Source organism: Thermobia domestica, chromosome 10 (genome assembly GCF_964235325.1).
Source record: "Thermobia domestica chromosome 10, izTheDome1.hap1.1, whole genome shotgun sequence".
In the NCBI taxonomy this organism is placed as follows: domain Eukaryota; kingdom Metazoa; phylum Arthropoda; class Insecta; order Zygentoma; family Lepismatidae; genus Thermobia; species Thermobia domestica.
The window spans coordinates 259,302,648-259,319,399 of record NC_137463.1 but is presented as its reverse complement, the minus strand read 5'-3'; the positions used below and the strand labels follow the sequence as shown (position 1 = coordinate 259,319,399).

The window sequence follows — 16,752 nt, the reverse complement described above, 5'->3', positions numbered from 1 at the left end:
ATGTAACTAATATTATTAAAACTGAAGATACATTGACAACTGGAGTAGAATGAATTTCTGAACACTACTCGTACAATGCTTTGCATGAAATATTAACTAAGACAGATGTAATGCATGACATTGGTACGCTGTCAAAACTTATAAAATCTTAAGTAAATTCAACAATACAAGTTCTTATTACTTTTTTTTAATATGTGAAAGTAATTAGAGATTTTGTAAACGAGTATTTATTACAATTTTTCTGAGAATATTCTTGAGATGCAATGAGGTAAAAGAGTGAAGAAAAATTTATTGGAGAGTTTATCTTTTGATTACAATGTGTTGCCAATCCAATGCATCTTTCGGAGAAATTTATATGCTAGATATGAAAGATCAGATACTAATAATAACTGTCAATTGTATTTGCAAGAACTGTTAGTTGTTTAAATATGGACAGTATGCTTGAATCGCTGACGTTAAGAGTTCTGGCTTCATTCGCGGTTTAAATTGTCAGTTTCATGAGAGTACCATCCTACGTGTTATAAATCGTTTTTATAGAAGTCTTTATTTTTATTCAATAAATTCTGTGATACCAGTGTTGTCTACCTACATAAAAAGAAATTTAGAAGTTATCTCTTACACTAAAGAAGTTGTTATTTTTAATTTTACTAAGGTAGTTTTCCGATATCCAATCATATTACAAAACAACAGAACGCAACGAGAATCTGATATACATTATAAAACATGACAAGGACATTCGAACTTCGAATGAGTGCATTATTGTATTATGTACACCTTCCGTGAACATAGTTTGACTGTTGTAAAATGTTTCTATTGTGGTTTATTGATTATGCTTGACAATAATACAATTTACCAACAACTAGCCGCTTTATTTGCAGGGATTAAAACGATCAGTTACTACTCTAAGAGGTGGTACGTTAGGGTATGCTGAGATTGTAGCTGTGAAGGTGAGCTGACTGTTAGGGCATGATGACGTTCCAATGTCAACTACCCGCATTAACATTTATTAACTTTTTTTTTTTTTTCATTTCATTACAGCAGTTCTTGAACTGACCATTTTAATTTCTGTTCTTTTTTTTAAGTGTCGCATCAGCTAGTAGAAATTAATGCTTAATAAACATTTGCTTTATTTTAAATTAAATCCTAACATTCTACTAACATATTTATGTCCATTAAACTCAACCATAATACAAATTTTTAAGTAATTCATTATGTTACTAATACTGAAGCAGCTACTAATTTCACAGTACTAAATCAGAGCTCAATAAAACACTCCTCAACTTGACTGCAGATTTTCAATTAAAGTTGGGTAGATGATGTGCCATAAGCGTATTAAGAGCCTGATGTACTAAAAATAATACAAAATTTACCAATTTTCTTTTGCTTGTTTTTCATAAGTGAAAGCAGATAATGAAACGCAACGTACGACAATCATAGACAATATTATTCTACAACAGGAAATATGAACTTGAAGAGTTTGCAGTGTTGCCGTCCATAGAAATTCCAGCGTTGCCGGAATAAGATTTTCCCCAAAATCTAAGTTAAGGCAGTGATTAGGTGAACGAACTTAACTGCATTTGATTACGTATCTTGTTATTTTGGTATCCTGTGAACTACTTTTTAAATAACACTATTATTTAATTTTAATAACGGTATGTTAAAACTATTTTGTTTATTACAAACTAAATACAACTATTATTTAGAAAGTAATTCACAGGATTCCAAGACAACATGATACGTAATCAAATGCAGTTGAATTCGCCCTCTAGTCGCTGCCGGAACTTAAATTTTGGGGGAAATGTTATTTTGGCAACGCCGTAATTTCTATGGATGACGATATTGAAAATTTTTCAGGTTCATATTTTCTGTTGTAGAATAACATTATCTATGATTGTGTTAAGTTGTATTTCATTATCTCCTTTCACGTCTGACAAACAAGCAAAAAAAAAAAAAAAAAAAAAAAAGGTAAATTTTGTATTATTTTTATTGTGTCGGGCTCTTAAGGCCGACAGTTATTTCTGTCTTTAATTGAAACAGTTTTCTATTTTTTGATTGACGTACAACCCAGTTTTTTACTGCCTCAACTTCAAAGTTGCATAAGCATGTACAACGTTAAATTATTCAAATATTTTAACCGTACAGAGAAAAAGACGGTAGTTTTAAACAGCCTAAAAGAAAATATGTGCTGAGAAGATCCATGTTGTTCACGAGTAAATTTTAGTATATTTTATTGTCAATTTCGTTAACTCACGCAAATAAAATTAAAGTTAATTAATAGTAATCTCCCTTTCAATTAATTTATAGTACTCGTCCTTTCAATTTGATAATTAAAAAGATCTTTCGTGTTTTGACATAAGAAAATTCAAATTCATTATGAGTCTGACCAATATTTCAAATTGAATATCCAAAATTTGAGACTTTATATTCATAATAATGATATTTGAAAATGTATGAAAAATCACATAGGGAAGAATTTCAGTGTATGTCAATATTTTTGTAAATTTCACGAATTTAATTACATTTGGAACTAGAAAGATTAATAAGACCTAATCTATTGCAATAAATTTAACTGTTTGGTTGCAATTCAAATTATTGCTTCAAGCCAGTTGAATACTCATATTCAAGTTGATTATGCCTTCTGTATTCAAATTGATTTTTACAAAAGTTACCCAATTAATTGTATTAGAAATATTTTGATAAATGCTTCAAATGAATTCAATATTATTGTAAAATAAGAAATTCCAATTACTGTACAAGATTCCCCTAGTTTGGCATTTATTTATTAGTGTAAAAACGTTGCAATTATCATTATGCACTTCTACAGTATTGAAATAATGCGGTCAAAAACTACAGCAGTTGAAAAGTCGGACATTGAGTGTAAAGAATACATCCAGGTCATCATAATATCCATTATCTTTTCCAAAGTACTATTACTTCTGATTATCCATCCTAATATGTACTAAGAGTAGCGTGTTTATGAATGTTTGTTACGTACAATATATTTGTTCTTTTTTTTATATTATTGTTTTTTTACTTTTCTGTTGTTAATTTTTGCTTCTTTATTTTGTGATGAAAAAATATAGTTTGTATTATGTTTTACTTATTTTGTATTAGCTTATTTTTTCAGGCTTATTTGTTCGAAGGAGAACATTAATGTTCCACCCAAATATTTTTTATCATCTACATTAACATTAAAGGGAGAAAAAATAAGATTAACCCAGAACTAACAGTTACTAATCATTCTAGGGTCTGCAAGCGTTGGGACATAATGTTTCTGCTCAAAGCATTTTAATGCTTAAAGTAAGTGTTTGAACACCAGTATATTTAGGATAAGTTGATTGAAACATTTGAGAAAATAAATGAGTTCAAGGAGACAAGCTTTGAAACCATTTCCATGCCTATTTATTTCTCTGCTAAGAAATTTCACTGACTTGCTTCCAATTCGCTTTAAATACACTTAAGAGCTTTATTCATTTTTTTACACGATCTCTGAAGTTCTTTTGAAAGAAATTGAGTTTATGTGCAACAATCAATTCAGAATTTTGTAATGTAAATTAAGCAACATAGTACTGAACAAGATTCATTTGTAAGTTTTCAGTTTACTATTCAACATAAACAAAAATTAACTGGAATTAATTGAAAGATTATGACTCAATTGCACATTCGGATTTTTCAATTTTTTGAATCAAAAGATCCAATATATTTCAATAAAAAAATTTTCTTGTAGGCCTTATATCTGGAGAACTACATATAATGTAGCCAAAGCCAAACTATCACTTAACTCAGTATGGTGTGCTTATTCCGTAGAAAATACGAAGCAAACTCGATTTAGGGGCCTTCAAAAAGTTTGTGGTCCCTGATCTAAAAACTAATTATTGTCCAATTGACAAAAAAATAATAAATAAATAAATAAAAATAAAAATAAAAAAATAAAAGCACAGTTATAGATCACAATCTTTTGATCCATTTTTTGAGCATTCCTAAAATTATTGTTCACTCATTGATCTAGTATGGTTTTCAGGGTATGTTTACAAATTGTATTTCAAAAGTTATGATCTTATACATTTATTTAAATGAATATTTCAATTGGCGGAACTACTTTCCATGCAAGCTGTAAGTTGACAAACCTTCATTGTTCGTTTATAATTTCCAATCATCCATCCTTGCTAACGTCCGAGCACATTCATAGTTTTAACCAAAACATTGATTTTAAACTCATTGTTTACATTTTTCACACTTTAACAACAATTTGGTAAAAAAAAAAAAAAAAAAAAAAAAAAAAAAAAAAAAATTACTGCAATTGAAAAATCATGCCCTGAATGTAAAGTACATTTTCATAGAAATATCTCGTACTACAACTAATAGTCATTATCAATTTTAGTCTACTCTTAAAACTAATGTGTTTTGAAATCATTTTTTAGTATATTTGATTTTTTTTGTCAATTTTGTTGAAGGACACGTTTGTACATCATTTTCATTAATTTTACTCTAATCATAGCACTGTCGTAGTAATTACGAGCGTTACACGCAATAAAATATATGTTCTTAAAATTTTAGTTATGCAAAGGATTGAATTAATTTTCGAATGAATTGTCATTTCATCATTCTACAAGTGCTTTGAGCTAATGGGTACTTTTCTTAAAAATCAGTCACCTTGTATCGATTAAAAGACCTGCTTAATGTTATTATTTTAATATTAAAATACTAATTGAAAAGTTGTGAACTAAACATGGCACATACTATCTTTTTTTTTCTGAATCTAATTTTACAATAACCTGTATTGCATATTGCATGATTTTCTAACAAGTGCATGTTTCATTGTTATTAATATCATTAGTGCATGCATAACATAAAATGTGTAATTCTAATGATTAAATGGTATTTATATAATACTAATATTCCTTTCATTGTAAAGCATTAGCTTATGTTTTTTTATTTTGTTATATTTTTATTCAAAAATCCTAAAATAAAAGTGTACTTTTTATTTAAAAAACACATATTTACATAATTTTGCATATAATAAATCAAAAATAGAATATGTTTAAAAGTTTTAGTTAAAAGATTTTTTTAAGTAGGAAATCAGGAAGTTGAAGTTATTATTCTGTCAAATTTTCTCTGGTATCTTGTATAGTTATTTGTAGAAAGTGTCAAATTTCAATAAGCTTTTTACAGGTTTATTCAAATTACAAAAATTTCAAACAGTTTGTTTTTATTGTGTAAACTTATTACCAGTTACAAATTTTATATATTCTTTTTTATTAGTCTATAGAGAATAAAGCTGTATAACGTAGGATGTGGAACTGTTTTTTTTTATATTCTCACAAGTGTAACATTCAGTCACATTCTAGAAATGGTTTATAATGTTTAAGGGACCAAATCACTGCTAAATTCAAATACCACTAATTTTACAGTAATTATGTGAGATCTTCAAATAGATAAAAGATAATCGAAAAGTGGAACAAGACCTCGCTAGACAATATTATTTTACATGAGATACCGTTATCACGACTCTGTTTTCTATTTCCAGCCATTCAGAAAATCGGCATTTATTTTCGCGTTTCTAAATAGCTGTTAACAGAAAGCTACTAGTTGACTTGTGATAACGGTACCTCATGCAAATAATATTGTCTAGCGCGCTCTTGTTCCATATTTCTGTTATCTTTTGTTTATTTGAATACATTATCTAATTAATATAAAATTAGTGGTATTTTAATTTCGCCGTGACGGGGCCTCTTAACAAGCTAAAACAAGTATTATTTACATGTTTATCACTTTCATTAAATATTTTATAGTTAATTACTGTGTTTATAGAAAGAAATTGACTCACATTAATTAAGAGATCTCCAATCAAAAGAGTTCATAATTCACAGTTTTTTATTCTTTTCAGTAACATTGTAGTAAATGAACCGATATAATCCTAATTTTCAAAAATAATATTTACTCTATACATTGATGAAAATTGTAATAAAATACCCCACGCATTTCAATGATATTAGTAAAGAACACATGAGGGGTCCAGTCCGCAGGGGAATCAAGTCTATTCTTTGGTCATTTTGGACATTTTTATGTTTAAGATCTCTATCTGTAGCTCCTTTCATGGGTTAAAAGATTTATGTCCAGATATTGTAAAGTAACTTACGTTTTGAGAAACAGTTAACTTTTTCATTTACATAATGGAACCGTACAAACTTTGCCTTTTTATCTCAGAACTTTGATAACTGGACTTGATTTTGTACAAATTTTGCCTCTTTTCCTCGGAACTTTGATAACTGGACTTGATTTTATACAAATTTTGCCTCTTTTTCTCAGAATTTTGATAAACTGGACTTGATTTTATATCAATTTTGCCTTTTTTCTCCAAACTTTGATAAACTGGACTTCATTTTATGCAAATTTTGCGTCTTTTTCTCAGAACTTTGATAAACTGGACTTGATTTTATGCAAATTTTGCCTCTTTTCCTCATAACTTTGATAAACTGGACTTGATTTTATGCAAATTTTGCGTCTTTTTCTCATAACTTTGATAAACTGGACTTGATTTTATGCAAAGTTTGCCTCTTTTTCTCAGAACTGTGATAACTGGATTTGATTTTATATAAATTTTGCCTCTTTTTCTCAGAGCTTTGATAAACTGGACTTGATTTTACATAAATTTTGCCCCTTTCTCTCAAAACTTTGATAACTGGAATTCGTTTGGTACTCTGAATGATCAATATGTGGGGTAAATGTGCATTTTTATTTGTTACTGTATCCAAGATCGTACTTGATGAATTTTACAAAGATAAATTTATTTTCACTTTAATTGTAATAAATAAGATCTTATGATGGCGTGTGTTCAATATTTTAGTTTCATTAGTGTTTATACATAAATATAGCCTCCTGTTATTAATTAATTAAATTCTTACATTACATCAATATATCTTTTTTTACGACCTTCAATTTATTCAAATAATAAAATAATATAGTATGAATTAAATAATAAAATAATATAGTATCAATACTGTTTCTTCTGTATTAATTCATTAATTATAGTAAGCAAGAAAATATACTCATATTCGTGTAATCGAAACTTCAATTTAATACATTGTTTCATTTGAGTTTAACTCTAGTAAGAGAAAATAGGTTTATGTATCGAAACAATTTATTTAGTGGAAACGTTTTTGTTAAATTGAAATCAATTTAGTAGAAGAGCTTTAAAATGTGTATTACATATTTTAAGGGCGAACCGGGAGAACCGGGACCTCCAGGACCCCCAGGTCCTCAGGGAAAAGAAGGACTTCCAGGCCACGATGGGAGACAGGGTCTACCGGGTGATACAGGTCCACCAGGGCCAGCGGGACCTCAAGGTCCTATGGGACCACCTGGCTCCCAGGGATTACCTGGTGCCCCTGGACCTAAGGTGAGTCAGACATTTACGTTAAAAGAAATGGAATTATGAATTAATTGTTTCCCATATTCAACTATGTTGTCTAACCCGAAATCATTGTTATTTAATTCTATATCTGTTAATATATTTTCAGACATAGTATAGTAAATAGGACTCCATTCGTAATTTTATGAAGTTCATATCGAGTAAAGTAGAGTAAGTTTCAGTTTCTGCCGTTTGTATTATAGATCATTTGTCCGAATTTAATATACATATACAGTATATATATACACACATGGTGTCCATAACCTCTTGGGTCAAATTTATGCAGGTGATAGAGAGGTCCAATATACATATTTTGCGATAGGAAACCCAAGGTCGAAAACGGCCAGAACAAGTGCCACATCATCTTGTGCAGCAATTTGTGGAAACAAGTACGACGTTTCAATAAAAAATGTGTTTATGAAATCGATGCAACCTGCTTTATTGTGCATAACACTACATCTGAGTATAGAAGGTTTAGTACAAACAAACTACTACTGCACTGTACGTACCGCCGTACTTGATGACCACAAACCTCGACGCACGTAGCACAACCACTAAGAAAATTTTGCCTTACTCGCTCAAATATCCCCGGCACAATCAAGCAAGCAGCTAGGACTCTAGCAAGCAAGTCCTCCTATGTGCCTGTTAGGATTCTACTGCCGATTTATACACAAACGACATGATGTGTCCTCAAAGTAAAAAGTCGAGAGGGTTGAAATCCTGGGAGTGCGCTGGCTACTGGATGGGATCTCTTCTTTCAATCCAACGATTATCGAAGGTTGTATCCGAATAATGGCGAACATCCACATCGAAGTGAGCAGGTACGCCGTCATGTTGCACCCACATTCTCGCGCGGACACCAGGAAGTACAGTCTCTAATAGTTCGGGAAGTACATCACGAAGGAAGAAAGGTCCTTGGTGTATGAATCGCCAGTAGAATCCGAGGATAACTTGCATTGCAAGAGTCCTAGCTGCCTGCTTGATTGTGCAAAAAGACGTCGGGGATATTCGAGGGAGTGAAGCAAAATTTCCTTAGGCGTTGTGCTACATGAATCGAGGTTGGTGGTCGTAACTTTGTACAGTTACTGTGAGTTTTTGATACGTACAGTGCAGCTGTAGTGTGTTCGTACTAAACCTAATTACTCAGATGTAGTGTTATCCACGATAAAGCAGGTTACATCGACTTCATAAACACATTTGTTATTGAAACGATATATTAGTTCTCACAGCCGTTTTCGACCTTCAGTTTCCTATCTCAAAATGGGTATACCTGTCTCACCTGTATAAACTTATATATATATATATATATATATATATATATATATATATATCACGTTCTTTATTATCAATGGTCAGTTTAGATACTTTAACATTATTATTTACAGCTTCATTAACATTTATGTGTAGATTCCTGTAATTATAGATTGAATTACGTCATTAATCTCACAATTTATCTATATAATAAAATAGGAGCAATTATAGTATAAATAAAGTACTCTCATGGCTTGGGAAATTGTAAACTATCTATTCCTGGAGAGGAAGAAATGCAAGTTAGATTTTTGAGGTTTGTGAGAGTTTCTCGAAGTTTACTCGTTTCTTCCCACTTATAATCCACCGAATATTGTATCGTTACTAGTTTGTATTTATTACTCTCTCTCCCAGCCACAGTGTTTCACTACTTTCATATGTGTCTGCTTTGTTAAACACCAAATTCGTGCAAATCCAATGAAATTACTGATTTAAGAGGCCCCATCACGGTGAAATTAAAATATACCTAATTTTACAGTAATTGTGTAATATCTTCAAATAGATAAAAGATAATCGTAAAGTGGAACAAGAGCTCCCTAGACAATATTATTTTGCATGAGATACCGTTATCATGACTCACCTATCTGCTTCCAATTTCCAGCCATTTAGAAAATCGGCATTTATTTTCACGTTTCTAAATGGCTGCAAACGGAAAGCTACTAAGGTGACTCATGATAACAGTGCCTCATTCAAAATAATACTGTCTAGCGTGCTCTTGTTCCATATTTCGGTTATCTTTTATCTATTTGAAGATATCACATAATTATTGTAAAATTAGCGGTATATTAATTTCGCACTGATTAGGCCTCTTAAACGGGTTCATTAATTGGTGGAGTAAACTGCTGGAGTTTCTGTGCTTATTACTTTAATTTTTGTAAATCATGTGCTTTCGGCTTCGGATAGGTTTAGTTACTTCTTACTAAAGTAACGTTGAAAAACATCTAATTCGTGAATTAATATATATCCTTCTACTTTGCTATAGAATTATGCAATTGACTCCTATAACCAATTTCAGGGTTCTAAAGGTGAAACGGGAACTGAAGGGCCTACTGGCCATGTTGGTCTTCCTGGACCCCCGGGACCTCCAGTGAGCAATTATATTATTCTCATATCTCACTAACAGCACCACATTTAAGATACTAACCGTATATTATGTGTGATACTCATTTCATTCATTATAAATCACCTCATTGCAATGTGTTTGTTTCAAGTTAAAACGAAATAATAATAATAATAATAATAACTGCATGTTCAATCTGAGTTCTAGACAACCAGATAGTAATTTTCCTTTTTGCTGATATAACTTCATAACAGTTTTCAATGTATGTTTATTTCTATACGAAACTTATATTACTTTTTTTTAAAATGCCGTTTCGCAAGTGAATTTTAAAATAGTAAAAGTTCACAAATACTTGTAAATTATGCCATATATAATGATTACTGCACATACATTGTAAGTTCATATCTTGCAGCGTTTAGGATATATGTGCGTAAAAATGTAAGAGACGAAAAAATCATTCTACTTTCAGCAAAAATAGGATATTTTGTTCGAATATCATAATTTAGCTCACAAGAACTTGAACACTGCATTCTTTTAGAATTATTATGTAGGCGCACGAGAGGATGATTCAAATTAACAAAGAAGTGGTTACTTACCAATAAATCCTTCAGCGGGGAAAACTAAATACTCTGCACATATTTCGGTACAACAAGCTAGTTGTCTTCAGTGGTAAGTAACAAGGATAGAAACTGATGATAGAAAAAAGGTGTAGAGAAAGGAATACATACCACAGAATGGGTAAATATAACATAAAGGATACTAAAATACCATGAGCAGAGCACAGTGCGAAAGAATGAGCCGAGTTGAAGGAAGAGCGATATCTATGTTACGTCACTGGTACATTATACCTTTTACATTAACCTATTTATATTGTGTTTATATAAAACAAAGAAACAGAGGGAGATTAAAGAATCTTTCTTTATCCATAAACATAAACTAGCTTTAAATCTGGATTTTGGTAACATTGATAGAATCTGGTTTGCATATGTTTGATGTATATTTTAGATCTGACAATAATGACGTAACATAGACATCACACTTCCTTCAACTCAGTTCATTCTTTCGCACTGTACCCTGGTCGTGGTATTCTAGTATCCTTTATGTTATATTTATTCATTCTGTGGTATGTATTCCTTTCTCTACACGTTTTTTTTTTTTTTTTTTTTCTCAATCATTATTATCGTACTTACCTTACTACTGAAGACAGAACTAACTTGCAGTTCCGAAATTTATGAAGAGTTTCTAGTTCCCCCACGGGAGGATTTATTGGTAAGTAAACAATTCTTTGTTAATTTAAACTGCATTCTTTTGTTCGAAATTGGATCAATTTTATTTAAAAGTAAAACAAAAAACATTTATTTCGGCGGAATATCAACCCTTAACAAACAAAGTAAAGTAATTTTAATGTATAAAATGTAGAAACTGACACGATTTTGTCTTTTCAGTATTTGTTTACAACCAATATGCTATATATATTCAAAATATCCAAAATTGATGTTGTTCAAATTACGATTTCGTTTACAACGTCTCCCTGATACGATATTAAACTACTAATTGTAAGTGTTATTGTGAAAGTATAGTGCTTTTGATTGATTACACTCATCAATTCATAGAGAAGTTTCTTGATGCCGCGGTGGCTCAATGGTTGAGCGTTCACCATTGGTGCGTGGGGTCTTTGGTTCGAACCCAGCTGTGTGATTGACAAACACCGTGATCGTGTGTGTGTGTGTGTGTGTGTGTGCGTATTCAATGAACTGTCTTTTAATATTATCCCACCTGTTCTGAAATTCAACTCAGTGCTCAAAATCACAAATTCGAAACATTATTAAAATAAAACAAATGGAAAATTCTTCGTGGCCGGTATCTATAGCAATTTTACTTTAAATTTTATAAAACAAAACTCATGATTTATTTCGTTCATCTGATAGAAGTAACACAATCTAAATGACCCACTACAAAAAAAAAAAAAAAAAAAAGTATATTCAACCAATGAAATATGTATGACTATTCAATTCCACGCTATTGGGCTTTATTTTTTGTTCTTGTACTAACAAGTATTTTATGAAATTCTAAGTCTTAAGTACTACGTTCACATTAGACACAAATGCCTCATTTGTATATTACTTTTAGCTCGTATTTAGTTTTAACGTATTCTATATAAGTATTAATTTGTGATATACATACATTAAGTTTTGCTTTGAAAATATAACTTGAACGATAAATTTCAAGAAATGTAAGGTAAAATGGTATGCTTATATTTATGTTCTTTGTTACAAGTGGGGCTAAATTGGACGAAATCTACGGTTTGAAGTAGGATCTGAACCACTTTAATACATTAAATGCTCTCCTATCGGGAATCTAACCCATTCTCCGTTCACAAAAGGCACTCACGAAAGCTGTTAAACCATCAAGGAGAGGATAAAGTAAAAGTATACAAACTTTCATGTACCAGAAGTTCCACAACTTATTCGTGTCCATATGAAATTTTTGCGCACACAGTACATGAAATAAATTTTCTTTGGAAATAAGTGTAGGGCTACTACATAATTCAGCAGCTTCATGTTTCTGAAAGATTTATTCTTTGTTTTTGTTTTAAATCTCATTTCTGAATATTTGTTCATTGTTTTCCTCTTTTACATAATGTTTCTGAAAGTTTTATTAGTTTTCTCTTTTAGATCTTATTTTTGAATATTTTGTTCTTTGTTTTCATCTTTTACATAACGTTTCTGAAACTTTCATTCTTTGTTTTCCTGTTTTAGGTAATATTTCTGAATATTTTATTCTGTATTTTCCTCTTTTACATAATGTTTCTGTAAGTTTTACTCTTTGTTTTCCTCTTTTAGATATCATTTCTGAATATTTTATTCTGCATTTTCCTCCTCTACGTAATATTTATAAATATCTTATTCTGTATTTTCCTCTTTTACATAATGTTTCTGAAAGTTTTATTCTTTGTTTTCCTGGTGTAGATAATATTTCTGAATATTTTTTTTTTCTCTTTTACATAATGTTTCTGAAAGTTTTATTCTTTGTTTTCCCGTTTTAGATGTTTCAGAAAATTTTATTCTTTGTTTTCCTGTTTTGAGTAATGTTTCTGAAAATTTTATTCTGTATTTTCCTCTTTTACATAATGTTTCTGAAAGTGTTGTTCTTTGTTTTACTCTTTTACATATTTCCAAAAATTTTACTCTCTGTATTTTCCTTTCACAATATGTTTCATAATACTTAATTTTTTGTTTTCCTCTTTTACGTCACTTTTCTGAATATTCTTTGTTTTCTATTTGTACTGCATAATGCTTCTGAAAATTTTATTCTTTCTTTTTCTTCTTTCAGGACATTAGATCATCTTTCTTTGTTTTCTTCTTTTAGGACATTAGATCATCTGAGATACTGGAATACAAAATTCTGATTATATATTAATTGTGATAAAGAATTTTAGATTTGGGGTTTGAGTCATATATTAAGAGCTATTCTGTATGTAATATATACAGGGTTTTAATGAAGTATACCGACAAGCTGTAAGAGACAGTTTTTCACTTCAAAATAAGACAATACGTTCATATGAATCTTGGAAGGAAAATGCATGGTTTCAGAGCCTGGGCTGTCCAAAATCGAGAAAGAGCTAAATTTCAACACACACTATTTCGAATATTCGAGAAACTGTAGAGTGGCGGTCCATTTCAGTGTAAATATTGTCATACGTGTACGCAATCTAAAAACTCATATTTCATCAGTGTGCAATGAGTGTCCAAGGGATATAATTTCCAGATATAATCTCAACAGAATTCTCAATTCTGCTCTTGACTTCAAAGTGGCTCCAGAGGAATATGGTAAGCGTTGAAAGCAGATAACACCGAATACTTCGGCGGAAAGTCGGAAGCGTTATGGACCGCTAACTCCACGGTTCCCCATGTTTGGAATAATGTATATTGCGATGTATTTGTCACGTATATTTAACGTTTTTTCCGACTTATAAGCTTGAAACAAAACATCAAATTGCGCGTTATTTCAAACAAGAGGTTGGAACTGGAGAGTCCCTAGCACTTTCAACCTATCGTCAACGTATTCCGTGTTCACTCTATCAAGGTTTACGTTTTCCCTATTTTAGACTCACCATAAAGTCAGAGCATATCCAAGGATTTTGATGAGAGTATGTTTAGGAAAAAATGAAATGAAGTTTTTAGGTTTTACGTCCCACAGTTATGCCGGCTAGGCTAGAGGAGACGATGATGATGATGAGAAGTGAGTAAAATGGCGGAATGAAGAAAGTGGGAGGAAACGGGAAAACCCCAAGGAAACTCACGCGCACGATGTTTGTCCACCACAAAACTCACTTGGCGCGAGCTGGGATCGAAAGGAAGACCCCATGCACCAGAAGTGAACGCTCTACCACTGAGCCACCGCAGCCCCTAAGCATGTTTAGGAATTACACCCTGTGAGGAATTCCTTGCACACTCCTTATATATTGATAAAATATGCATATTTTTTGGCTTGCTTATGTGTGACTTCCTATATGTTTATGTGAGCCGCCATTCCACGGTTTCTGGAATTCGTAATAGCGTGTGCTTTTCACAATTTTTGACTTAGCTCTGAAACTATGCACTTATGCACTCTCCCCTACAGGTTCATATGAACTTTTTTTCTGATTTTGATGTGAGAAACTACCTCTTACAGTTTGTCGATATAGTTCATTAACACTCTGTATCATATATGCCTAGAATATATACCCAGTGGAGTTTCCATTTTTTTTTAGAGTTATATCATGGCTTGGGACAGAGAACAATCTGTGTCCTAATAATTTGGATATCTTTGGGATAGACTCACTCCTTGTTGTGTATTTTCATTTCCTTGTTCACGAGCATCTTGTGATAGTTTCAACCTAATATTCGAAGTGTGTTACAATAGTTATGCTTTTTTTTTTTCTTGAATATTTTTAACTACCCATTAAGTAGGTAGACATAAAGGAAAATAGAACCATAACGGCAGTGTTGGTGGATATTACTAACACAGTTTGATAGTCGTTTCTTTCTTTTTTTTTTCTAAAAAAAAAAATATTCTGTCATTTATATTCATACTGATTTTACTTATTTATTACTTTTCATATAAGCAACAGTAGTCAGAATGGAGAAGTTTAAAACTGCTTTGAAAAACTTGACTGTTTCAGACCCGATTTTATTTTAATTGAAAAAAAAATATATATTTGAAGGACTTAAAAGGGATGTAAATAACACAAGGCAAGTTATCCTATTGACGGCACAATTTATGGTATCAGATGTTCTCAACTCAGATATATCGTTATAAGTATAAAAAATAACACTACGTAGATGCTGAAAGCGTTAAGATAAAAGTAGATAGCGATGAGGGAACATAATATAATAAACTAAAATAGTAATATAATATTTTTATTACTTTTTTTAATATTCCTGGCTGAAGAAATGTAAAATTGAGAAGGCACTAACTTAAAAGATCAGGTTTCTACCGTACCTAATAAAGTATTACGGAGCAAAATACATTCGCTTTAATCAGTGTTCCCAAATGTCCTGCTTTAACAGTTTTTTTTTTTATTTTTTTTTTTATAATGAAACTACGTAGCATGTAAAAATATATTTTGATTTAGGAAGAATATAATTTTGTTCGTGCAATACTAAAATCAATAATATGCATGAAATTGAAATCAATACTACATATACAATATATGGTCTAAGGACTAACATTGGGTTCAATTCATATTATTTTACTCACGGTTTATGTTTTGAATTCTAACCTAATGTGACTTTTCTATATGTATACATACTTATAGGCTATACATAATATTTTATTTGTATGTCTTTCCAATAAAGAACGCGTAGTTGCCTTCGATATACCTTTAACACAAAACTATTTGTGCCATAAATATATTCAAAAACAATCGGTCATCACAAAATATCCGTTCGCAATTGTTTACCTCGCGATTATTACATATATATTAACATTTATGCGTAAGCTCTAACGGCATGCTGGTTTGATGTAAGTAAATATTTATAGATTAGTAAGTGGAACTAGTATACAGAATTTGAAACTAGTACACAGATTGTATATTCTAACTTTTTTGAACTTAACGTTGTAAAATATTAAAAGATGTTTTCCTTTAATTTTAATTTTCCTTTTTGGGCTATTGATGAGACAGCTTTTCGTTGAAAGTTTTATTCAAAATCTTTTATCATAAAACGTTGCATGCTGCATGTGTTCAACATATGAGTTCGCTTAACATATGTTTTTTTTCTTTCTTTCTTTCTTGCTGTACACGCATTGTCAAATTGCAATGTACATGCCTTTTGTCATTAAATATTTTAAACCATAAAAATTGTAAATTGTCAAGGTAAGTGGTGGCATTAAATGTGTTATATTCTGCTGTATATTTGTGTTAGTCTTGGAATCATTGAGTGTAACTCAATTCCTGTTTAATTATCTCTGCTTATATTTATATTTGTGCATATGAAATGTCAAAACTTGTAAACATAATGTGTAATTTACTTCTAGCTTTTTATTAAGTCTTCTCGGACTATCAGCCAGGTGAAGGTATTGACATCCGACATTGCATTCATCTTCAGGGATTGTAATAAAGAGACTGGAGATATGGGTATGTATGTATGGTGACTATTTAGAGGCTGAGCTACGAATGGGGGCTTGTGATTGACTGAAAGAAGTGCTGGGTTCTGATTGGCTGAGGGATGCTGGCTCCTGATTGGCTGTTGTTGTGCCTACAAGAAATAGCTTTGTTGAATGTCTAGTTTTTTTTTATTTTATTTTTATTTTTTTCTGAAAAGGGCCGACCAAATAGGGCTGAGTTGAACGCATTGTTTCTTCAAGGAAGCCATAGCTATCTCACGGGAAGGGAACAGTATCAATAGAGGTAGGGTTTCAACTCAGTCCTATCTGGTCGGTCCTTTTCGGAAGAAAAAAAAAAAACAAAACACACACAAAAAAAGACATT

The 16,752-nt window shown here is 31.2% G+C and overlaps 1 protein-coding gene across 1 annotated transcript in view; it reads left to right on the top strand.

The window, feature by feature from the left end:
- The window catches only part of LOC145661915 (uncharacterized), a 213,892-nt gene that overhangs the window by 40,437 nt on the left and 156,703 nt on the right, over positions 1 to 16,752 (top strand). Inside the window, exons 8-10 of the mRNA XM_081727262.1 lie at positions 879 to 947; positions 7,220 to 7,399; positions 9,735 to 9,806. Of these exons, the coding sequence (XP_081583388.1) occupies positions 879 to 947; positions 7,220 to 7,399; positions 9,735 to 9,806 (321 nt within the window). The remainder of the gene's footprint in view (positions 1 to 878; positions 948 to 7,219; positions 7,400 to 9,734; positions 9,807 to 16,752) is intronic.